Source organism: Colletes gigas, unplaced genomic scaffold, assembly GCF_013123115.1.
Source record: "Colletes gigas isolate AHSC1104 unplaced genomic scaffold, ASM1312311v1 Colletes_gigas_Sc00014, whole genome shotgun sequence".
NCBI classification, from domain to species: Eukaryota; Metazoa; Arthropoda; class Insecta; order Hymenoptera; family Colletidae; genus Colletes; species Colletes gigas.
This window is the reverse complement of record NW_025106643.1, coordinates 3,615,397-3,641,980: the sequence shown is the minus strand read 5'-3', so window position 1 is coordinate 3,641,980 and position 26,584 is coordinate 3,615,397. Positions and strand designations below refer to the sequence as shown.

The 26,584-nt window shown below is 34.5% G+C and overlaps 1 protein-coding gene across 1 annotated transcript in view; it reads left to right on the top strand.

The window, feature by feature from the left end:
- The window catches only part of LOC122399662, a 39,032-nt gene extending 13,125 nt beyond the window's left edge, over positions 1-25,907 (top strand). The window contains exon 3 of the mRNA XM_043400501.1: positions 25,669-25,907. Coding sequence (XP_043256436.1) covers positions 25,669-25,907 — 239 coding nt within the window. The remainder of the gene's footprint in view (positions 1-25,668) is intronic.
- The last annotated feature ends 677 nt before the right edge of the window (positions 25,908-26,584 follow it).

Here is a 26,584-nt window from a genome sequence, read left to right as displayed (position 1 = left end):
TCTCCACTAAAATACGCGTTGTTTGCCGTTTTAAACATTAAAATCGGCCAATCCGTTCAGAAGTTATGACGTTTTAAAGATTCGCATGAAATTTCAGTGAAACGTATCAATATATGGTCAGACATTGTATTTTCGGTGAGGAATTTTTTTCTCGAAACTGGTTAAGATTTCGATGATATGTCTATTCACCAAAAATTATTGTAATTGACCCTCCTAACCGAAAATAATTTTTTTACAATGATTTGAAACTTTTTAATTTCGACGAAAAATTTGTCTATCTATTCGAATTTTTTTCTCGAAAGTGGATAGGATTTCGAGGGAATGTCTATTTATAAAAAATGATTATAATTGACCCCTGAAACTAAAAATAATTTTTTCAGAATGATTAGAAATTCTGTAATTTAATTTTCGATAACTTTCTAACGAAGCCTCAATCAAGAAATTGATATTCTTGATTTTCGACTTATTTTGGCCCCCAGAATCTGTCCAAAACACCGTATATATTATCAACAAAATTCTTGATTTATCATACACGAATGCTACAATTATTGCCTGAAGAAAAATTTAAACCCAAATGCATTTTTATGCACATAATTATTTTAATGTCATTATTTTATTGAAATATAGTGTTTTCCTAAATTGTGAAGCACCATTATGCACAGAAATCACAATTAGTGAAGTTTATTTATTGAAGAATAATCGGAACTCGCGAAGTACAGTAGTGTCTCGCTTAAAGCGTCAATCTGTGACCCGGATACTTGCAACGAAATCATCCCCACCACTGCTTACGTTTAGCTCAATCGTCCATTCGAGTAACCGTGTACAGTAGAACGATTCTTCTTCTTTTTAATCTCAAAATATCTCTCTGCTCACCTATCACTACGATTCTAACAAATAAAATAGCAATCCCTGTAAAATTTTAACTCTTAAAGTTCAATGACTTTCGAAGTATTATAATTCGAAAGCACTGTCCTGGTTTTTATTTTTAAATCAGTGTTTGATGAGATGTATCGTTAATTAATCGTGTAAGAACGATGACGAACGAGGACGACGAAAAATGAATTCTTAAGTTAAGAAGTTGAGAAAAATAAATTTGGATAGAAATTATGAATTTTAAGAAAGTTACAAAAGTTACTACTGAAATAAATTTTAGAAGTTATGAATTTTAAGAAAGTTACAAAAGTTAGTACTGAAATAAATTTTAGAAGTTATGAATTTTAAGAAAGTTACAAAAGTTAGTACTGAAATAAATTTTAGAAGTTATGAATTTTAAGAAAGTTACAAAAGTTAGAAATGAAACAAATTTTAGGTTATGTAGCTAACAATGGTCCAGAATAAAAATGTTACTTTTGCAGAATATTACACGGTTTTAATCTGGCAGTGAACGTGTTAAAGAGGATTTGACATGTTAAATAATTCTCAAATGAAACAATATAAATATTTATTTTTTGAATTTTTTTAAATCTCTCCCATTCTATGTGAGATGTATGTATTCGATTCGTCGAAAGTGTTCAGTTCGATAAGAATAAAGTGGCCCCGTTTGGTGGTTCACCGTGAAGTGCATAACCGATTATGGTGCAGATTACGCTAACTAGGACGAAAGTTTCGTATGTTCGTTTGAAATGATACGGCTGGCTGCGAAGTCACGATACACACGGATCCGAAGAAACGTGCACGTAAGGTTAGAAAATTGGTGTCCAATGCGCCACCTTCATGGCACAGAGCTATAAACGAGAATTCTAATTTCTAAAACATGAACAGCTATATCCGTTCGCTTTATGACTTTACTGTTGCGATGCAACAGGTTAAACCTTAATTGGTAGACCGAGGCCAGAATGAATCATATTACTCCTTTGACGTTCTAACCGATTTCTTGCATTTAACATAGTCTCCATAAAGTAAACAGTACAATAATTTTTTAATTACATTCATACGAATGCCAAAAAGACTTCCTATTCCCACTGCTCTAATAGATCAATTTACAAAAGTATATCTGTGGATTTGTAACTTTCCACTTCAAAATCTACTTTAAGATGAGGATTTGCTCAAGAAGTTCTTGCAAGCTGAATCAACGAAGTTTTAAAAATGAGATAGTTAAAAAAAATTTGGTCTTAACCAACACTGATATTTCTCATGCACACTGAGGTCTTCCATGGCCTCCATTGATCACAAATTTATATTCTTGATCTAGCTTATATCACGTTATTACATTTACTTAAGTTATTTCATATGAGTACCAAGTATTTTTAAAAACAGAATTATAAAATAAACCACTTTTTATTCGTTCATAAAAGAAGAAGAATTAAATTAATTTTTTTACAAAGCTTAAAAGTGTGATGCTACTTTAAAGAACACGAGATGAGTGTTGCTCTTTTTTATGAAATATACTTTTGATACCAATGAATTCTTGACTAAAAATATTGATTTCCAAGCATCAAAATTAGTTGAAATATACTTTTATACTTTATGAAATATACTTTTGATACCAATGAATTCTTGACTAAAAATATTGATTTCTAAGCATCGGAGTTAGCTGAAATATTTTGGGGTGCCCCCCATGTAACCTCAAACATAAACTGACTGGATACTGGTTCAACTCTACCCCTAAAACTTAGCTTTAAATTTTCTCTCCGCGCTCTAAACCCCGCTGAACTCTCGCAACGCACAGACCGCCCTTAAGAACTTATTCAACCCCTCCCACACACCTACGAACACGCACATCCCCTAACATTATTATCCTACTCTAAACCAGCCAGCTATCACGCATACATTTGAATTACATTCGAAGAACTTCCCCGCACTTACAGCTGTAATAACTTTGTTTATTATTTATCGGCGCCACCGTGCGTTGATTTTCCAACGTTGAAAGACAGAAACCGGATGCAAGGGTCAAAATTAATTCTTTCAGGTTCATTGGTTCATTATTATAATTTGTAATTATAAGAAAATTCATCTAATAGTAAAATAGGAAAATTCATCATCGAATATCAAAATTAAATGAAATGAAATGTTAAAAAAATCTTTATCTTTTTTTATTGATTTAAAGATTTCTATTGTATTGATTTTTGTTGTTTTTTTTTTTATTGTTTTGTATTGAAGCTTGCTTGTTAATAACCTCGATAGTTAATTGCAAGTGTCAAAAGCCATGAATTTCTGGGTGACAAACTGTCTGATGAAAATTCTTAAATTTTATAATTTAATTCTTATTAAATTTCTATTATTTTTATTCTATAATTCGTTAAATTAGTAGACTGAAATGAATGTTCGAAAGCCCATATAAGCATTAATTTTGTCAAAAGAAATGCAATAAACATATATGACATAGGTTTTTATGAAAAATATATTTTTAAGGGCCTCCAGTGATGAAACAAACTTTTATTTAGGTTTCACTCTTTTATCTGTTTCCTAGAAACATATGCATTTGCATAAACATCCGCAATTTAATGATCATATATCACTTGAACACGCATTCAATTCAATAGCCTTCATTACTATTTTCTTGGACCAGAAAAGTATCAAAAAAGATTCTAAACTAATTCTAAAGATTCTAAACATCCGCAATTTAATGATCATATATTACTTGAACACGCATTCAATTCAATATCCTTCATTACTATTTTCTTGGACCAGAAAAGTATCAAAAAAGATTCTAAACACATATTTTTCGAATTAAAGATTGATTTAATTTGTTGACTTGTCGAAAGACAGTAAAAAGAGACGTAAAATAGAAAAAGATATTGAATTTGTTTCTTTGGACGACCGCCATTATGATTTCGTCGTTTTACGGAACACTGACGACGGGTTTTCTGATCTGTAATCCTCAAAGTCAAAATGGGAAACGGATATTTCGATCGAATAATCCGACGTTCATCCGATCCCGCGAAACTAACGTTCAAAGTTTAATTAATAACGGGATATATTGATTCATTGGCGTGGAAACGCGAATAGATCTTATCAAATCACCATTTGCGCGGTTAACATAATTCTTTGCCTGTCAAGCGACGCAAACTGTTTTTGAACGGTAAGAAACCAACCGGGGATGACGAATGGATTAATTTTCTGCGCAAGAAACTTAGCAGTCGTTCCGCGGGGGAGTTTCGGTGCTTCTTTTTCAGGAATACGCAATTAACCGGGGAAACGACCGTCTAATTTCGAGAAATAGTCGATCGTTAACGCGTTCGCGATTATTCTGCGAACTTGTCGATATTAATCCTGTTAGATTGTTGGATACATATATATATAACGGTTTAATGATAATGAACAATACAGAAGTGATACATGTTGGTGCACGCAACAACGCGCGACGACCACGCAACAATCTCGGTGGAAAGCGACGCAACACGCATGCGCGCGTTCTCATTCGCGCACACTCCTCTGCGCATACTCACAGCGCACGCTACCGGGATGTGTGACAAACTTCCATCAAATCCGTTATATTATCTCCTTGAATATGAAACTAACTTACTAACTGACAAAGTGACTAACTAACTGCAAACTAACTAACTATCTGCAAACTAACTAACTAACTGACAAACTAACTAACTATCTGCAAACTAACTAATTAACTGCAAACTAACTAACTGCAAACTAACGAATTAACTGCAATCTAACTAACTAAGTGACAAACTAACTAATTTAATGCAAACTAACTAAATAACTGTCAAACTAACTAACCAACTGCAAACAAACTAATTAACTGACAAACTAACTAATTTACTGCAAACTATCTAACTAACTGACAAACTAACAAACTAACTAACTAACTGCAAACTATTTTTTTTATAAAATATTTACACCGTATAGATCGAATCTCGTAATACGATCGTAATAAAAAAAAAAAATGGCGAATATCGAAAAATTGAATATGGTTTTTTTCCCAACATTTCTAAATTCCTATTAAAGCACACTGTTTTGAAGTTCCACAATTTGATAAGGTGCTGTACTATTCTTTAATTTCAAGTAAAATTTTCGTTGTACAGTTTTGTTTTTGCACAAAGTTTAATTTTCGAGTTAGTGTCTCTGTAATCGTGAATTAATCACAGAGTTTTATCGCGTTTTTTTAACTATGCGTTCGTCAGAATTAATATCATTATTTGAAATTAGCAATGGCGTAAAACTGTTGTTGGAAGTTCCCAATTTTTATTCAGATATTCTTCCTGAATGTTCGAAATTCTTGAAGTATTAGATAAACGATTATTTTTTAAACGACAACTACTGCAAATGTACTTAAATAACTCAAAGTTCGCGCCATTTTATCTCTTCGCGGGCGACATCTGTGTACAGCAAGATTCTGTCGCCATTGTACCAAATTAGCCAAAAATCATTTTCCTGGAAACCTGTGCAACGTTTCGTTAAATTAAAACAGAATTTAATCGAAGTAGAATTTAAAATCGAACTTAAAATGGCCGCAGTTACCAAAATGGCTGCAATTATAACACTAATAAGTATTAGGTCCTCCCATAAGTTCGTACCAAATTTTGTACTAGAATTTAAAGCATTGTTTCAAGCATTAAATGAAATTTTACAGAAATTAGTAAATCTTTGCTCCCTAAAACATTCCAAATTTTCAAACTATTTACTATAAGATTCAAAAAAGATAAAATCCAGTTATTAAGCGGTTTTCAGAAAAAAATGAAGAAATCTTTAGATTTCAACGGATTTTGTTCTTCTTATTTAACTTATGGAACGACTTAATAGAAAACAACGAATGAAATATCCGTAATATATCGTCGATGTTTAATACGTTGACTGCCGCTCGTATTTTACGTGGTTTTCCCATGGCGATAATAAAAATTATTTATTACGCGATGCATATTATGTTGAAATATTATTTACAGCAGGCAAAGTGAGTTGTTTAATTATATTTAATGCTTTTTTCGTGGTGGGGGTCACCGGTGACCTCCGCGACGCTGTAGACCGTTTTTTGAGATTATCAACTTTTTCAAACTGTTATTCTCCAGTTAATAAGCAGCTACTCTGATTATTTAGTCTTCTTGAAATGTTCTGACGATGAAGTTTGCATCTCTTCAAGCAATTGTGTATAGAAAAAATCTCGTCACGAATTTTAAAAAATACTGGAAAATGCATGAAATTCAAAGCAGCTAGGAAGAATAAAAGTAAAGAATTGTACTAGAAAATTGGTGACATATTGTGCTGATTGTATTGATTCATTTTTTCTTTGTATTTCAATGTAACTCATCGCAATATGCACAGATAATATATATATTTTTTATTAATAAAATTATTTTTAATACGTTATAGTAACAATGATATCATCGAAGAATTTATCAGTATCAATATTTACTCCAATTATGTATTTTTTACTGTTGATCGCGTCGTCGGTCACCGGTGACCCCCATGGCGCTGAAGTGAAGTCGAGTGCCGGTCACCGGTGACCCCCACGGTAGTCAACGTGTTAAACAAGAAAGAAAATTTCCTGTGCTTCCCTAAAACTCATTGCTTGCAGCTGTTGAAGAGAGCAAATGGTTTCTATATCAACCTAAAGCCATACCTAGAGGAACATGGCTCTGGAAGATTAAACAGACGCTGTCCAATCGACCTCGGATGAGGTTTCGGAGGTTTCTCTCACTGGAGGAAGCCTAATCGAGGACTCTACCAACCCCTTACGCTCGAATATTTTTCAAACTTACGATCCTAAATGTACAAAGTTCTATTTTGCTACCATAACCATGTTGGAAAGCCTCTTTTTGTGATCGAGGTTGTAAAACCATTCTAAAGTGAATTTTGCAATTCGAATGTGAGTGGAAGGTTGTCGAACTTGTCCATAAACCTAACTAAAATGGCTGCCAATTTGAGGACGTGTTGTTTACCCAAATAGTCAGCTCCTCCGGAGGAAATAGTTAGCCTCGAGCAACCTAACATTATTGGCAGTCGATCTAAAGCTAGACGTACGAGCCAGCCAGCTGTTCTCAACTTTTCCAACGCACGAAGAGCTCGCTGGGGCCAAGTAACTGCTAAACAATATTCTAATCTCGATCGTTTGTAGATTGCAAGAGCCAGGTTCCTCGAGGTACAATGTTTAGCAATTTATCTGACGACTAGAGCACTCGCTGCGTGCACTCGCACACGGATCACGCATTCACAGACTTCGTCACACTGTGATACGCGTCTGTGGCTGTGCAGTCGTACTTGCGTTTCGCATTCACGGATTCTATCGCGCCACAAAATGCTCGCGCAGCCGTTGCTCGATCGAAGCTATTTGCCCGGGCGCCTTATAAGCTCCCCAGTTGAAATACACCTACAGATACACGGGTTTTCGATAAGGGCTATGCAACTTTCAATTGTCATAATCGACACGCTTGTTATTCACCTGTCTTTCCTAATCAAATTATTTTAATTATCTAAATTCTAGCTAGATTCTAGATTCGAACCAATGTTTCCTAGGTACAATTGGTAGTCGATGGAATCATCACAAAACAGAACTCATCGTTCATGGCAAATTACTTTGCTGGGATTATGAGAATTATTTTGAATTTTTACTAGTTTAGTCTGAGATGTTCGTGTTTGTTAACTTGGTAACCGGAGGTTATTTACCATCATGATTTAGTATCAGCATGGAAGGCTTCACAGTAATTCAAAAGAATAAACTTACGAACTTGTGGATACTTTGCTAATGGACGAACAGTGGTGGGGATAGGTGTGTTTCAGTTATCCGGGTCAGAGTTGTTTCAGTTATCCGGGTCAGAGTTATTTCAGTTATCCGGGTCAGAGTTCTTTCAGTTATCCGAACAGTACACTAAGAATGACATTTAAAATAATTTTAAGAAAAAATCCTTCACCACTTTGGAACTATAAAAATTAATTCTCAAATTGAAATGTTAGAGGAAATAAATCTCAAAAAGTACTAATTTTAAGTTGTATAGTTTACCATTGTCTAAAATCAGAGTTTTGGTCTGACAAAGTGTTGAAAAAGAATAACGATGGTTAAACGTGTTTCTCAATAGCAACAAAAATTTATTTATTTTATTTTTACTTTTATCAAAATTCCACCGAGGAGCGTTGTGGCGTCGCGATAGTGTTTGGTTGAGCCATCGGAGAAGTCACGAAACCGCGCATGGATCTCTGTTATTTTTCCAATTTATGTCGACGGAGTTCGCGGTCGAGATTTTAACGAGATTAAGCCAGACGCTCTTTAAAGTTTTCCACGAGATAAAAGAAAAAGCAAAAAAAAAATGGCGATTGTATTAGAAAAGTTGGAGGAGTGGTCGTCGAGAAGGGTGCACCGAGGGACTCAACAAACCGGAGAGAAAAACGCCTGGCAGACGATGACCAGCGGCACATTCCCGAGTAAGCGAGCAGTTTATCTTGTTCAGCTGGCGTTATTATTACTGGCACGCTTGTCGACATGATCGCCCGTTATCGTGCATCGCCCGTTAAATGTCGCCTGCTATAGCGCTATCAATAAAACTCGTTTCCCCCCCCCACCTTCCAGGTAAATGCTTTTTATTGTTTCCGCCCGTAGAGGTTCGATATATTAAAAATTTATTTAGTATCGTCGGAACGATTCGTCTCGCGGCGTAAAAAAAAAGATAATTGAATTTAACCGTTAAATTGCCCGACTCTGTTCGGTCGTCTTGTTTCGGTGAATAATTATGCTAGCCAGCACGTGTTATTTTGCGCCTACCTTCGACCGCGATATATTATCTGACGCAATAATCGTTAGCGCCGCGCGATTTGTTAACGAACGCATCGAACGAAACGTTTCCAGAGTTCAGAAACCCACGGACAGATAATATTTTTCGTTACTTCGTAGAAATATTCGCAGTACTTTAAACATGCTTCGCTGAAATATTTATTATTAAACGGTGAGAATTGTTTTGTGGCTTTGAGCGGTTACGCGGAATGTTTTGTTGATACGTCTGAAGAACGTTCTAGGATACAAACGTTTAAACACGGTTTTATGAAAATATAGAATATTACCGTGCATTGAATTAAATATTCTTTTATCTTATACTTTATTGATGATGTTATCGAACTTAATACTCGTTTATCCCATGTCTGCGATTGATATGTAAAATAGAAATTTGTGATTTTTTTATAGCTTTTTATTTTTATCCAATTTGAAGGAAATTTTGTTTAGTTTTTTTTTAAGCTTCGTTGGAAGATACAGACTATGATCTAATATGAAATTGTAATATTTTTTGTATCGGAATAGTTATATCTTATATTTTTTTAGTCATTTTAGCTCTGTAGACCGCCATTTTTTGAACGTCTTTGCATCGATTCAAAATTTGTATTGAGAAATAATGATTTCAGTATTAATAATAGAGAAGAATTTTTATTTATCCTTTTAACCCTCCAAATTTTCATTTTTTAAATGTCTTTGCATCGATTTGAAATTTATATTGAGAAATAATGATACCACTATTACTATCAGAAAAGAATTTTATTTTTCCCACTTTAAACCTCCAAATCTTCATTTTCTAAACATCTTTGCATCGATTTGAAATGTGTATTAAAAATAATAATTACATTTTTACTATTAGAGAAGAGTTTTTTAACCCAGATTACCATTTCTTGAAACGTCTTTGCATCGATTCAAAATTTGTATTGAAAAATAATGATTCCACTATTACTATCAGAAAAGAATTTTTATTTACCCTTTTAATCCTCCAAATTTTCATTTTTAAAACGTCTTTGCATCGATTTGAAATTTATATTGAGAAATAATGATTCCACTATTACTATCAGAAAAGAATTTTATTTTTCCCACTTTAAACCACCAAATCTTCATTTTTTAAACATCTTTGCATCGATTTGAAATTTGTATCATAAATAATATTTACATTTTTACTATTAGAGAAGAGTTTTTTAACCCAGATTACCATTTTTTGAAACGTCTTTGCATCGATTCAAAATTTGTATTGAGAAATAATGATTCCACTATTACTATTAGAAAAGAATTTTATTTTTCCCCCTTTAAACCTCCAAATTATCATTTTTTAAACGTCTTTGCATCGGTTTGAAATTTATATTGAGAAATAATGATTCCACTGTTACTATCAGAAAAGAATTTTATTTTTTACCCTTAAAATTTTCATTTTCTAAACATCTTTGCATGTATCAAAAATAATAATTACACTTTTACTATTAGAAAAGAGTTTTTTTTTAACTCAAATACCATTTTTTTAGAACGTTTTTGCATCGATTTGCGTTCTATTTTGCCTAGTGCAATTAAGTGTTTCGACAAAGGGGTTAAAAATTGATCCGTCAGATCGTTCGATAATCGAAACAATCGAGCCAGAAAAGAGAATCGAACGCGACCATTGATAAATCGATATTCATTGGGGCGAAGATTCGCGAAGAATTACAAGGTGGAAAAGAGGGAGTCGGGGGGTTGGCGGTTGCCGCGAAAGGTGAGAAGCGTGAAGAACGTGTCGCGGTCGTGGTTGTCGCCTTGCCCGAGGAAATCGACGTTTTGTAGAGCAAACAGTCAACCTGACGTTATTTTCTTGTTTGCTCGACGTCAAAACGTTCGTAACGCGTTTCCTCGCGCGTTCCGGAGGCACTGTGTCAATTGGTCGTCGAGCATCAATAGTTCCCAACTTTCTCCGACGAAAATACACGACCGGCGATTTACGCTTGCACGTGAGAGGATTAGCGATGACACTGACACGATGTTGCTCCGAATTTCTATCAAAAGTACTCGAAACATTACGGAATTAAGATAAAACGTTAAGTAAGACGTCCATCGGCCATTTTGTTTTAGCCCCTCGCTGGTAATTTGAGGTTATTTCAATCTCCATTGGAATTATTTTGCATTATAACCTGAATATAAATCAGCTAGTGAAAAATTTAATCAAATATTGTGGTCGAAAATATTTAATTTTGAATAAATTTTCTATCTTAAGTGAATTTAAAGCCAGCTTTTTAGTTTCTTTGACTTTGTTAATATATACAGTCTTTTTAACATGAAAAATTACAGCACAAGATGGGGAAAAAAATAAAAATATATAATATCTTAGAGAAGACCAATAAACAGTTATATTTAAAATATTTAGTAATAATGAAAAATGAAAAGTATCTGAAAATAACGATTTTGTTAAAATATACATTTTAGTTTCTTTAAGTCTGACAATAATATAGTGTTTTTGAGATAAAAAATTACAACACAAAATATGAAATAAATAAAGCTATATAACATCATAAGAAGACCAAATAAATTTTTATATTTGAAATTAGTGACAATAATGAAAAATGAAAAGTATCCGTTAAAATCGTTAATGAAATAGAAATTAAATAAATAAGTAGATAACAAAATGTTTTTGGACAGTATAGCAAATAAGGTTAGTAAACACACATGAAAATGAACAAAAACGAGGAAAACTCAAACGTAATTCAATATTTACAATCAGTAGGCGGGTGACACGATTCTCGTGCGTGTCACGGATGTCCCGCTGATTATGAAATTGGCCTAAGTCAATATTTGTTAACATTTCTTCTCCTATAGTATTATAATGTTGACCGATGTAACACAAAACGAGTGATAAATTCCATTTCCATAGATCTTTCTCCTAGCATACTTTTGTAATTTCTGTCACAAGAACAATGAAAAATAAAAAAAGGGACCATTAATTTTTTTTAAATACAAGTATAATTAAGAAAAATCGATGGAAAAATAATTTTTCTCTCTTTCAAAAAATATTTACATTCACTCGAAATGAGTGAAATGTAATAAACAATTAATAATGTAACCCCATGGAAATTTATGAAAATTACCCAAAAATGAAAATTGTCAAACGTGTAAAAATCTGGAATATTTGTAATATATTTTTAATAGGTACTTTTAATATAAAAATATTGCAAATGTGTCAAAACGTGATAAAAATAATGATCTGTGACGATGAACTGGCTGTTCCAGAAATCGTTTAATCCGTGTAAATTTTGCAATTTGAAAGTTTCCTAATAAATATAAATCCCGGAACCTTCGAAACTGCAATTAATATCGCGATAATATCAATAACACACAATGTCTCTTGTAATTAATACCTATTGTTTCTTTTGTGCGGATATTAAATAGACCCTTGCTTTAATACTCACATAATTAAAACGGTTTTGATATAGAGTGATACTTTATTCACCGGGTATCGTTATTATTAATTCGATATTGTGCAAGAATACACGAGGCATTACGTATAATTATGAAGCTGTTCAAATTGATTTAAAAATAATTGAATGCTTTGTTATTCATTAACGATGTTACGCGCGCGAGTGTTGTTTAAACAAATTTTCTGAAGCAGCTCCACGCTCCTTTTTGTAATTTAATTCGTTTCAATATGAGCACAGGTAAGAGATTTTGTTTATAATATTTTCGAATCATTTTACACTATATGTTCTATAATAAAATTAGAATACGTGAGAAAATAAACATTTATAACCACGACAGTATTTTATTTATTTTGTAACAGACAACTACTTTCATAAATTTAAAAATTAAAATTAAAAATAAATAAAAATTAAAAAAATAAGCGAAAAAATAAAAAAAAATAAATTGCACTAATTCCAGGGACACGAACCCGAGAACCATGACTGTTGAAAACATCATCAAACTACACATTATATATCTATCTAGTTACAAAAAACTCAAATCTTTGAAATTTAATAAAAAAAAAACGAATTCGATCCGATAACTTCGAAATTTTAAACTTTAAAGTCATTTTTTCTCCAAAATGGCTGGCCATAAACGTCTAGTATTTTATAGATTTCATTTGGACATCAGTCCCTCTACAAATCTGCCAAATTTGGTTCAAATCCTAGGTTGACAGGTCATGACGAAATGGTTGATAAATTACTCCTTTTACTTTAGCCTTGTAATTACGAAATTCATTAACCTTTTGACTGTGGCGCGCCCTAGGAAGAATTCATCAACATAGATGGCGCGATCGTCGCATGGCTGACGCTGCGACTGGTGACCAAACCAGTTATAAAAGAATAATAAATTAAAATATTCAATTTTTATCCAATTCCATGTCGAATCGATTGTTAAAACAGTAACAAAAATGCAGAGGGCGTAAATTTAGGCTTTTCGTATATATTGATGGTTACGTGAGGGCGTAAAGGGTATAGCCGAATAAGGGGGTCAAATGTGCCCCCAAACCGAATGGAACGAGCCACTGGTCATTTGATAGCAAAAAAAAAAAAACCCTGTGTGCAAATTTTCAACTTGAAATCTCGACCGTGGGGGTAGTAATGGGGTGAAAACGAAAATCATGTTTTTGTACAATTTCTCTTGACCTATTGAGTAAAAAAATGTAAAAAAATTCAGAGACATTTCGGGTACCGGGGCACATACTTTGGGAGATTTTCAGATTTTTTGATCGAAGAACCAGGTAGTGAAAAATAAAAAACAGCAAAAAATGCCGAAAAATGCCGATTACGTATTGAAGGAGGCCCGGAACTACTTTTATACTTTTACAGTAAACAGGTATTATTATTACTATTATTCTCAATTTTTTTCAGATTTTTCATTTTGGTGCGCCGCAGTGAAAAAAAATAAAAACCGAGTTTTTCCTCATTTGCTGCGTATTAGAGTAACTTACACGTTGAATTTTTATGCATCCTTCAATATATAAGTGTTTTGTAGACTGTTTAATGTTTCTACACTAAGCAGAATAACATAACAATTGAAACAAATAATCTTTCGTATATATTGATGGACTTGTGAAAGCGTATATATACGCCTTTGGCAGTAAAAGGGTTAAAGAAGGTTCGAGGAATTCGGGGACACACGAGAAATCATATTTTCTGCCACCAAATTACGAACAAAGAAATTGTCGAGTAATTCGAGTAATTTGCTTGCCACGACATATCGTGAAGTTACAAATGCAGTTCCAGCAGTTCCCTTATTCTTTGGTCAAACGTTAGGCGACATTGAGATCGGACTTTCGGTGAAAAATGGTCGGAACGAGATGGCCCCAGACAGTATGGCCTCTTTGCTCTCTTAACCCAGATCCTTTGAACTTTTCTTTATGGGGGATGCTTAAAGAGCCCCCGTGTACCTTTCTTTCGCAAATGATTTAGTGAACTTAACCGCGCAGAATAACTGTCGACCGAATGGAGCCAGAAAATGTTGGAAGTGCGCTTAATTCAATGTCGGTATTGCGTGAATGGGGCACGCAGGCGTTGAAGGGATGAAATAACACGTAAAGCATGCTTTGCAGATGCACGGGTTAACGAACATTAACACTTTAATATTACACCACGTCGCAATGCGTATTCTGAGTCGTTTCGAAACCGGGGAGACGAATAATGAAAAGTTTCATAACTTCCAGGTCTTTATTACATTATATATCAGGAATGTAAATCTTATTCTGGGCCAGGTGTCAATTTTTTACGCGCTTCTTGGGATTTTCAACGAGAAAAGGACACTTTTGTATCGAATTTTGACCTGTAAGAATGCTTTTTTCATATAAAAAGATTTTCAGTTGGAGATTCAATTTTTGTTTATTTAAAATTGTACAAAATTATTGAGAAATACAATTTTGACAGCACAAAATGATATATTGTTTGCGTTATAATTATATGATTTTGACCTACATTTAAGAATGCTTTTTTCGTGTAAAAAGATTTTCAGTTGGAGGTACGATTTTTGCTTATTTAAAATTGCAAAATAAAATTGTAGAAAATTATTGAGAAATACAATTTTGACAGCACAAAATGATATATTGTTTGTGTTATAATTATATGATTTTTACCTATATTTGAGAATGCTTTTTTCGTTTAAAAAGATTTTCACTTGGAGATACGATTTTTGCTTATTTAAAATTGCAAACTAAAATTGTAGAAAATTATTGAGAAATACAATTTTGGCAGCACAAAATAATACATCGTTTTTATTGTCAATTTTGTGTGTTTCTTGGAATTTAAAATAAAAAAAAAAAATTGCAACACATTTGACGTATATTTAAGAAGTGTATACATCCTTTTTCATATAAAAACATTTTAAATGAACAAATTGGAAACCAGAATTGTGCAAAAATAGTAGAAAATTATTGAAAAATACAAATTTTGACAGCAAAAAATAATACATCGTTTGTATTGTCAATTTTTTGTGTTTCTTGGAAATTAAAATAAAAAAAAAAAACTGCAACACATTTGACGTATATTTAAGAAGTGTATACATCCTTTTTCATATAAAAACATTTGAAATGAACAAATTGGAGACCAGAATTGTGCAAAAATATTAAAAAATAAAATTTTGACAAAATGTAAAGAAATTTAGAAATTAGAAATGTAAAGAAATACTGGCTGTTTAGAGATTAAAGCAACGAGTCCACGAATTCCACTATATTTATCGTAAATTATAATAATTTGAATACCTTCTGAATTTTCAAAGTTTGTTTAAACTATGTTGAATATATTTTTGGAAGAAAATTAGGGTCGAAAGGTTGGTGTCGTCAGTGGAGAATGATTTAACACGTTGACAATCGGCCACCGTCTTATGGTCGACTTCCAATTTAGCATGAACACAGTGAACTAGAAGGCATCTCATTTTGCGAAAGAATGGCCTCGAGTCTCATTAAATTATTCCACGACATTTCCAGTGATAAGTAATATTAGTCTGATATTCGTTTCTCGTGACATTAAACAATTTTTCGGGTCGATCTTTAGCAACCTCCAAAGTCCAGCAAAATGGCTACCGTTCTTCTTACCTTCCCCTTTTTTTACCTGATTTTCTTTGCTCGTTATATGGGATTTAACAAAACGAAATATTACCTTTCATAACACACATGTGAAAATAGATGAATGTTCTAATTATAACCCCATTTTTGGACAATAGTCTTTCTGAAATTTCCATTACCTTTTTCTATAATACATTATAAGAAGATATATCTTTTAATTTTTTAATAAACGTTCTAGTTAATTCTATATTAAAATTTTTAAGAAACGTGTCACAAATGTCCCAGTATTCGATTATGTCCATTTTAACATTTTTGTAAAATTAAAGAAGAATTAAAATAATAATATCTTTTGTTCACATGTGCACAGAGTTGGGCATATTTTACTCACGAATAACGAATACAAATTTTATATCGACTCATAAATTTCTACGTGCATTACATTAATAAATTTATGGATCTGTCAACGAATTTTTTAGATCATTTAAATGAAGAATAGAATGAAAATAAATATTGTACAATTCAAAGATTCAATTTTGATTTTAATCCATGTTAATTCAACAGAAACCAATATCATATCTTGTAAATTTTTTTTTTTGCCTTTTCTTTGGTAATACCGTATTTATTTCAACTATATTTTACAAATTTTTTCCTTAACACTAAACCTACCACGAACCGGTCAAATGACCGTTTTTAAAATTTCTTTTAGAATTTCTAACGCATAATGTTATTTTAGCGCACATTTAACGTCACGATTTTTCATATAGCATACGTACAATGAATTTTTCAATATTCACTTTTATTCTTATTGTTTGTTTTCTAAGAAAAATATGTAGTCTCTTTTGCCTATAACGATCGGGCGTCTTATTTTGGCCTCTAGAATCTCCCATTAAAATTTGTCCCAGGAGTGGCCGAACACCCTGTACTATAGTCCAGTAATCAGTTTCCATTGTCTTAGAACAGTCTAATAACGCGTATTAAAAATACTAAAACTTTAGACGCGTGCAGTTCCGAAACTACTAGGGATGTATTAATTATTACGGTATTGTTAGAAGCGGCAAGGCCTCCCCTTTAAAACGGTTTTTGGTTTTTGACGATCGGACTTTCCGTTTTCAAGATATCGTAATTTATGTAAAACATGATTTTTTAAATTCCGCTGTCTCTCGCTTCCCCATGTTAGACAAGGCTATTAACGCGTATTAAAAATAGTAATACTTTGGACGCGTGCAGTTCCGAAACTACTAGGGTTTTATTAATTATTGAACCACTGTTGGCAGCGGTGAACCTTCCCCTTTAAAACGATTTTTGGTTTTTGTCGATCGGACTTTCCGTTCTCGAGATATCGTAATTTATGTAAAGGGGTATTTTTCTTAATTTGACTATCTCTGTCTCCGTCTGACGCGTCGCGCCGGACCTCCTTGTCGCACGTGAGTCGTGACTCTCGTGACCTACTTCCGCGTAGTATTTCCAAGAATTTACTACGCACTGTTTACTATTTTCATGCGCGCGAGTTCATTGATAATCAATGAACGTAAACAAAGGCTTCGGACCGTCGTATCTCCGAAACTAGCCACCGCATCGACTTGAAATTAAAATCGCTATATCTCCGGAACTAATAAAGCTATCGACTCGCACAAACGCTCGTTTTAAAGGGCATTTCATCCTCTATCCGATGACTATAAAAACTATTACAATTTATTTTATCTTCTATGTTTATTTTGCAATTTACTTTGACACGATCGACTTGAAACTAAAATTGCTATATCTCCGGAACTAATAAAGCTATCGACTCGTACAAACGCTCGTTTTAAAGGGCATTTCATCCTCTATCCGATGACTATAACAACTATTATAATTTATGCTATCTTCTATGTTTATTTTCACATTTACTTTGACGCTACATACCTAAAGAAGTTCCAACAATTCCTATTGTTCGTACGACTGTATATTATACGATATAATGCAAAAATTAGGCGATTAGAAATCATTTGACCGGTCATGGTAGGAATAGGTATACACGAAGTGTCGGTAGGCTTAGTGTTAATATTAAGAGAACAGGTTGTGCTTGACGTTATCCGTGAACTTTATGGGACAATATAACATTATTAATTTCACACGTGACCACCACTTTCGAGCATTTTCAACGCTGATAGCGTAACTGCCTCGGTGTAAAACGCGTTATCGCAAGTGAGGAATAATTGCTTGCTACGTTTAGCAATAAAGTTAGCAACAACTTTTACAGTTTCGTAGCTTTAATTCAATTTTTATCTAAACGAGTCACCCAAAACCATACGTTCCCTTTACACATGCAGGGGCTGTTCTATGGTATATTATTCGAGACACATTTTGTCCATCGATTCTTAATTCTTTGTTGAAATTAAATGTTATTCGTGATTAAATCTACGTTTCTACTTTTCACATTTCTCTATGTCAATCATAATATAAATTAATTTATAATTAAAAAATTCATATATTTAATTTAATATATTCATCAATAAATAAATATACAGATTTGACAACTCCAAATTAACTATAGACGGTAGAAATCACTTCTGATAGCTGTGACTTAATCTGCAATATTTATTTCCTTAAGAAATTTTCTCGTTCGATTTTTGTAATCGTTACAGAAGAGACACATGGAAACAATTTTCTTGGATTTCGATGATCACTGCTAATTAACTTAACGGATCGTTTAATGTCTCGAAACACGAACGTCAAACGTTCCTTATTCTGCGCGAATAGCTAATGCAGTGTACATTAAACGCTTCCTGGTTACAAAGTACCTGGCGACCACGTGCAATTACGTTGCTTTAATTGGAAGTGTCAAGTGTTTGCGCATCCTTAAGGAATTATCGTTTATCCGATGAATTAGTTCCCCTGTGTTTCTTACGAATCTAGAACAGGCTCGGATGAAATCAAGAGACACACGCGAACGATATCGTTCGATTCGTCCATTCATTTCCTAGTCATGATGATGATCATTATGATTTATTTGTATGAGGTATTTTTCGATGGACTGTCAAATTCATTTACGTTTCTCACGATTTTTCAATCAAATTTGCCATATATAATTGTACTTTTACGATTATTCTAGGACTTGTAGAAAGATCAATAAAATGTTAGGTACTCGAAGTTGCAAATTTTATTTTTTGTGAAGCTCAAAATACTAAGCTTATTGTTATTTCACACTCAAAACAGATTCTATATCATTGATTCATAATATTCTTGGGCAAACGTGATTGTTACACAAACGAACACATACACACATCAAATTCTTCAACATCGATTCATATAATCTCAAGAAATCGTGTGATCGTCACAGTTATTCTCTTGTAAAGTCCAAAAGACGGCTATTGCAATGAAGTACGTTATTATTATTACTCACACACCAGACTCTTCAACATCGATTCATAATATTCTCAAGAAATCGTGTGATTGTCACAGTTGCTCTCTTGTGAAGTTCAAAACATGGTTATTACACAAACAAACACATAAACACACATCAAATTCTTCAACATCGATTCATATAATCTCAAGAAATCGTGTGATCGTCACAGTTGCTCTCTTGTGAAGTCCAAAACACGGCTATTGCAATGAATTATGTTATTATTATTACTCACACACCAGATTCCTCAACATCGATTCATAATATTCTCAAGAAATCGTGTGATTGCCACAGTTATTCTCTTGTGAACTTCAAAACATGGTTATTACACAAACAAACACATATACACACATCAAATTCTTCAACATCGATTCATAATATTCTCAAGAAATCGTGTGATCGTCACAGTTGCTCTCTTGTGAAGTCCAAAACACGGCTATTGCAATGAATTATGTTATTATTATTACTCACACACCAGATTCTTCAACATCGATTCATAATATTCTCAAGAAATCGTGTGATCGCCACAGTTATTCTCTTGTGAACTTCAAAACATGGTTATTACACAAACAAACACATATACACACATCAAATTCTTCAACATCGATTCATAATATTCTCAAGAAATCGTGTGATCGTCACAGTTGCTCTCTTGTGAAGTCCAAAAGACGGCTATTGCAATGAAGTACGTTATTATTATTACTCACACACCAGACTCTTCAACATCGATTCATAATATTCTCAAGAAATCGTGTGATTGTCACAGTTGCTCTCTTGTGAAGTTCAAAACATGGCTATTACACAAACAAACACATATACACACATCAAATTCTTCAACATCGATTCATAATATTCTCAAGAAATCGTGTGATCGTCACAGTTGCTCTCTTGTGAAGTCCAAAACACGGCTATTGCAATGAATTATGTTATTATTATTACTCACACACCAGATTCCTCAACATCGATTCATAATATTCTCAAGAAATCGTGTGATCGTCACAGTTGCTCTCTTGTGAAGTCCAAAACACGGCTATTGCAATGAATTATGTTATTATTATTACTCACACACCAGATTCCTCAACATCGATTCATAATATTCTCAAGAAATCGTGTGATCGTCACAGTTATTCTCTTGTGAAGTTCAAATCATGGTTATTACACAAACAAACACATAAACATACATCAAATTCTTCAACATCGATTCATAATATTCTCAAGAAATCGTGTGATCGTCACAGTTGCTCTCTTGTGAAGTCCAAAACACGGCTATTGCAATGAATTATGTTATTATTATTACTCACACACCAGATTCCTCAACATCGATTCATAATATTCTCAAGAAATCGTGTGATCGTCACAGTTGCTCTCTTGTGAAGTCCAAAATACGGCTATTGCAATGAATTACGTTATTATTATTACTCACACACCAGATTCTTCAACATCGATTCATAATATTCTCAAGAAATGGTGTGATTGTCACAGTTATTCTCTTGTGAAGTTCAAAACATGGTTATTACACAAACAAACACATAAACATACATCAAATTCTTCAACATCGATTCATAATATTCTCAAGAAATCGTGTGATCGTCACAGTTGCTCTCATGTGAAGTCCAAAACACGGCTATTGCAATGAATTATGTTATTATTATTACTCACACACCAGATTCCTCAACATCGATTCATAATATTCTCAAGAAATGGTGTGATTGTCACAGTTATTCTCTTGTGAAGTTCAAAACATGGTTATTACACAAACAAACACATAAACATACATCAAATTCTTCAACATCGATTCATAATATTCTCAAGAAATCGTGTGATCGTCACAGTTGCTCTCTTGTGAAGTCCAAAATACGGCTATTGCAATGAATTACGTTATTATTATTACTCACACACCAGATTCTTCAACATCGATTCATAATATTCTCAAGAAATCGTGTGATCGTCACAGTTGCTCTCTTGTGAAGTCCAAAATACGGCTATTGCAATGAATTACGTTATTATTATTACTCACACACCAGATTCTTCAACATCGATTCATAATATTCTCAAGAAATGGTGTGATTGTCACAGTAATTCTCTTGTGAAGTTCAAAACATGGTTATTACACAAACAAACACATAAACATACATCAAATTCTTCAACATCGATTCATAATATTCTCAAGAAATCGTGTGATCGTCACAGTTGCTCTCTTGTGAAGTCCAAAACACGGCTATTGCAATGAATTATGTTATTATTATTACTCACACACCAGATTCCTCAACATCGATTCATAATATTCTCAAGAAATCGTTTGATCGTCACAGTTATTCTCTTGTGAAGTTCAAAACATGGTTATTACACAAACAAACACATAAACATACATCAAATTCTTCAACATCGATTCATAATATTCTCAAGAAATCGTGTGATCGTCACAGTTGCTCTCTTGTGAAGTTCAAAACATGGTTATTGCAATGAATTATTTTATTATTATTACACACACACCAGATTCTTCAACATCGATTCATAATATTCTCGAGAAATCGTGTGATTGCCACAGTTATTCTCTTGTGAACTTCAAAACATGGTTATTACACAAACAAACACATAAACATACATCAAATTCTTCAACATCGATTCATAATATTCTCAAGAAATCGTGTGATCGTCACAGTTGCTCTCTTGTGAAGTCCAAAACACGGCTATTGCAATGAATTATGTTATTATTATTACTCACACACCAGATTCTTCAACATCGATTCATAATATTCTCAAGAAATCGTGTGATTGTCACAGTTGCTCTCTTGTGAAGTTCAAAACATGGTTATTACACAAACAAACACATAAACATACATCAAATTCTTCAACATCGATTCATAATATTCTCAAGAAATCGTGTGATTGCCACAGTTATTCTCTCGTGAAGTTCAATAATGATGTTCAAAGTAACGAAGTATGATATTGCTATTATAAACACACGTACACACGCGTCTTTAAACAAGTTCTCAGCATTCCTTCGATGTCGGGAGTAACAACTTCTCGGAGTTAAATAACAGGAAAGTTGTCGACCAACTCAAGGTCCGAGGGTGTATCGGGAATAGAAAGAAGTTAAAAGAAAGGGATCGTGGTCTGGGGGGTTTCTTCTCTTTCAAACTGCGGATAAAAGAAAAGAAGAATACACCATGGAGGTTACAGCGGTTAAAGGAAACTTCCGAATGGAACGCAAGCGGCAATCAACCGTTCTATATAATATAACTGGAATTGCTACTCTTACGATCCGTATTCTGCTTCGAATATAACTATGAAGTCGATATTAAAAGAATGATCAGGATTCACATGGTAATTAATATCGTTGAAAAATATTTTGCGGCAGTGAAACGATTGCTTCTGTTTCTTAAAGCAGAAAACGTATTTTGCATTTAGTTTTGTAAGATTCTGCTTTTTTTTAAACAAGGCAAATTATATTTTTCTATTTAATTTTGCAAGATACTGGTTTTTTAAACAGTAAAACTACCACGATCGGTCAAATTACTGTTTCCAAAATTTCGTTTAGAATTTGTAATGTACAATGTTATTTTATTTTAGCGCCATTTAACTTCATGACTTTTCTTGTAATATACGTACAATGAATTTTTCATCATTCACTTTAGAGAAAAATATTTCTGACGACACATTTTAATGAGAAAAATCTGGAGAAAACTACGAAGAATAAAATTTTGTATGTCGTGTAATTATTTTTTTTTACCATAGCGGCACTTTTCAATTCTATAAAAAGTAGGCTACTCTGGACATGTAATTTGCACTATTGGATCTCGAATCTTACCAAAGTTAAACGTGCATTAGTGTAAAATTGTAGTGTTTAATGTTTTGATTCCAAGATAATTGAATTTGGAAATTTTTCATTTTCTGACGCGTCTGACCATTGCTCGATATTTCTACTTGCTGTGTTTGGCTCTATTTCGTTCGTACTACTGCACCTAGCATTCGAAGTCAACTTTTAAACAGACAGCCATTTTCCTACAAGTTCCAAGTGACTCAGAATCAGTCGTTCGAAAATTCATGAGATTTCACGCGTTATTAAGTTGTTAAATATTATACAAAAACTCTCATTAATGGATTTATAATACTTACAAGCTCTACAAAAGCTTCGTTACCCAAAGTTACGACCTGGTTGGATTAGGGTCAAGAACGTCGACAAATATGAAACTCTTTATCATGATCAATGTCAATAAATCTTGTTTCTGGACTATATGCGACATACTACACTGCTGGTCGGATCACTCGTGTAACTTGATACTGAAAATCCCAATTTCATGAGAGTGCTGACTCATCAGGCTCCAATACCGAAAATCGTGGAATAGTCAGATTCGTTACAGTCATCCACAAACTCCGTAGAACATGATATGGAATCGTGAGACTCTTTGGACGCGATATCGATCACCCCTAATTCGCAAAATTGAGCACAGACCGCCTTAGACTAGACGCTGCTATCGATAATATTGAAACATTATCGATAATTCGATACGACGACGAATATAGAAAATGTATATTAAACCTGACTTCGAACGAAGTTAACGTAAACATACATAATAATGACACTAAATCTAAACTATTTGTAATTATTCATATATATTCACGTCTTAAGTAAGACTTAAGGAATAAATAAAAGTAGTTAAATTTTGCGTGGACTTATTGAAACGAAGTATTAGAAGTGTTTCAAGCTACAAAGGGTTAACAATTACGATCGCGAACAGGACTCGATACGGATAATTCTAAACCACTAAATGGCTAGAAATCGAGGTCAGTGCAAGTAAAGATTCCAACTCTAGGACATGACACGACAAGTACCAGGAACAAACGCTACGACACCAAGTGCAATTCTCTAAGTCCCTGAACCTTCTAGGACCCTCTTGGAATGTCTAAATCCGCTGGAAGCTCCCGAGTTTCCTCGTGCACTCGAGTCCATTGAAACCAGCAATGACCCTAAAATCGTCGAAATTATCGAAACCTCTTAATACTCCAGGAACCCCCAAAATCACTAGAATCCTCCAAGATCCGGGATAGTTTCGAACCCATCGAAGGTGTCAAGATCCCCAAAAACGGCTGAAACTCTCTACAATCTTGGGAATTTCTTCTGAACCTCCCAAACTAGGAAAAGACATTTGCATTTTGGGAGCCTTCGAAACCTCTTAATACTCCCGGAACCCCCAAAATCACTAGAATCCCCCAAGATCCGGGAAACTCCCGAACCCATCGAAGGTGTCGAGTTCCCCAAAAACTGATGAAACTCTCTACAATCTTGGGAATTTTCTGAGATACACTGGATCTCCCAAACTAGGAGAAGACACTTGCATTTTGGGAGCCTTCGAAACCTCTGAATACTCCCGGATTCCCCAAAATCACTAGAATCCCCCAAGATCCGGGAAACTCCCGAACCCATCGAAGGTGTCGAGTTCCCCAAAAACTGATGAAACTCTCTACAATCTTGGGAATTTTCTGAGATACACTGGATCTCCCAAACTAGGAAAAGACACTTGCATTTTGGGAGCCTTCGAAACCTCTTAATACTCCCGGAACCCCCAAAATCACTAGAATCCCCCAAGATCCGGGAAACTCCCGAACCCATCGAAGGTGTCGAGTTCCCCAAAAACTGATGAAACTCTCTACAATCTTGGGAATTTTCTGAGATACACTGGATCTCCCAAACTAGGAGAAGACACTTGCATTTTGGGAGCCTTCGAAACCTCTTAATACTCCCGGAACCCCCAAAATCACTAGGATCCCCCAAGATCCGAGAAACTCCCGACCCCATCGAAGATGTCAAGATCCCCAAAAACTGCTGAAACTCTCTACAATCTTGGGAATTTTCTGAGATACACTGGATCTCCCAAACTAGGAGAAGACACTTGCATTTTGGGAGCCAACGAAACCTCTTAATACTCCCGGAACCCCCAAAATTACTAGAATTCCCCAAGATCAGGGTAACTCCCGAACCCATCGAAGGTGTCAAGATCCCCAAAAATGGATGAAACTCTCTACAATCTTGGGAATTTTTCGAGTTACCTGAATCTCCCAAACTAGGAGAAGACATTTGCATTTTGGGAGCCAACGAAACCTCTTAATACTCCTGGAACCCCTCAAAATCACTAGAATCCCCCTAGATCCGGGAAACTCCCGAACCCATCGAAGGTGTTAAGATCCCCTAAAACGGCTGAAACTCTTTACAATCTCGGGAATTTTTTCTGAATCTCCCAAACTACGAAAAGACATTTGCATTTTGGGAGCCTTCGAAACCCATAGAATCATGTCATCCACAATCAAACACAAACGTATCATTCTTCCACGAGAAGAAGGCACAGCGTGTTTACATCCCCACTCCAGTTGCAGTCTGCTGACTCACAGGTATTGGTCGAAAACTGTGACGAAGATCAGTGACAGCCAATCAGCGGACTGCAGCAAAAGTGGGGATGTAAACACGCTGTGCCTTCTTCTCGTGGGCACATAGTACCTGAACACGACTATTGGGCGCTGTTAGTCTCACTCAACCACAGTCAAACGCGACTACCGCCATTTATAATCATGCACAGACTTACGAAAACATCATTATCGCCACGGATAATCACAAACAAACATTTAAACGCGATTATTCTCACTCAGAATTGCATTCAAACGCATGTAATCGTTTACAGACACACACGAGCGCAATTACAGTCGCTTGTAATCCCATACAAACCCAGCCAAACGCGATTATTGCCACTTATAATCATGCACAGCATACGCAAACGTCATTATCGTCGCTGATAAATACGGAACAAACCGCAAATGCGATTGTTGTCATTTACGATCAAACGCAGATGTACATGAACACGATCATTGCCGCTGATAATCGCATTTAAACGCAGACAGGCTTGCACAAGCGCGTAGATAACACGCGTCTCGGATCGTTCGCGTCAAATCAACCTGACACGTATCAAATCTCACTGTTTCGTGTCGTCTATATCGAATTAGTATCAGAATCGGTAATTACCGATATAGACTATCGTTTATTCGAACCTCGCTATATCAAATCACCTGGAACGCTCAACGTCACTTGTTTTTTCTATTTCGGTGCTTCCATTTTGTCGAACGATTTTATTTACCGAATAAAAATGAAAAATGCAGAATGTACATAGAGTATGCGTACCGAACGGGGCCAAAAGGTTCAGGGAAACAAAGTTGTTTTACAACCTAACCCAAGTTATTGGATCCTACCCAGTTTCGAGTACTCTAGTTTAGTATTACTGTCAGATCACGCGAATCCGCTATTATCTGCGTCGCGTATCACAAGTTTGCTGTTGTTTGCATCGCATGTCGTCTCGATTTAGTTCCTGTTGCGCGGAAATAATCCCTCAAGTCGCCTCTAAGAGAACAAGTCCCGCGTATTTGGCGTCATCTGTGCCAGTTGTTACGGTTCCGGTGTCGTCTGACGAGCTCTGGATCGCGTTGTCTCTGCCGTGTCATCCACATCCGATGTACTCTGCATCGAGTTACGCTAGCGACTTACCTGGGCGGAGAAAACATCGCTCATACGCGA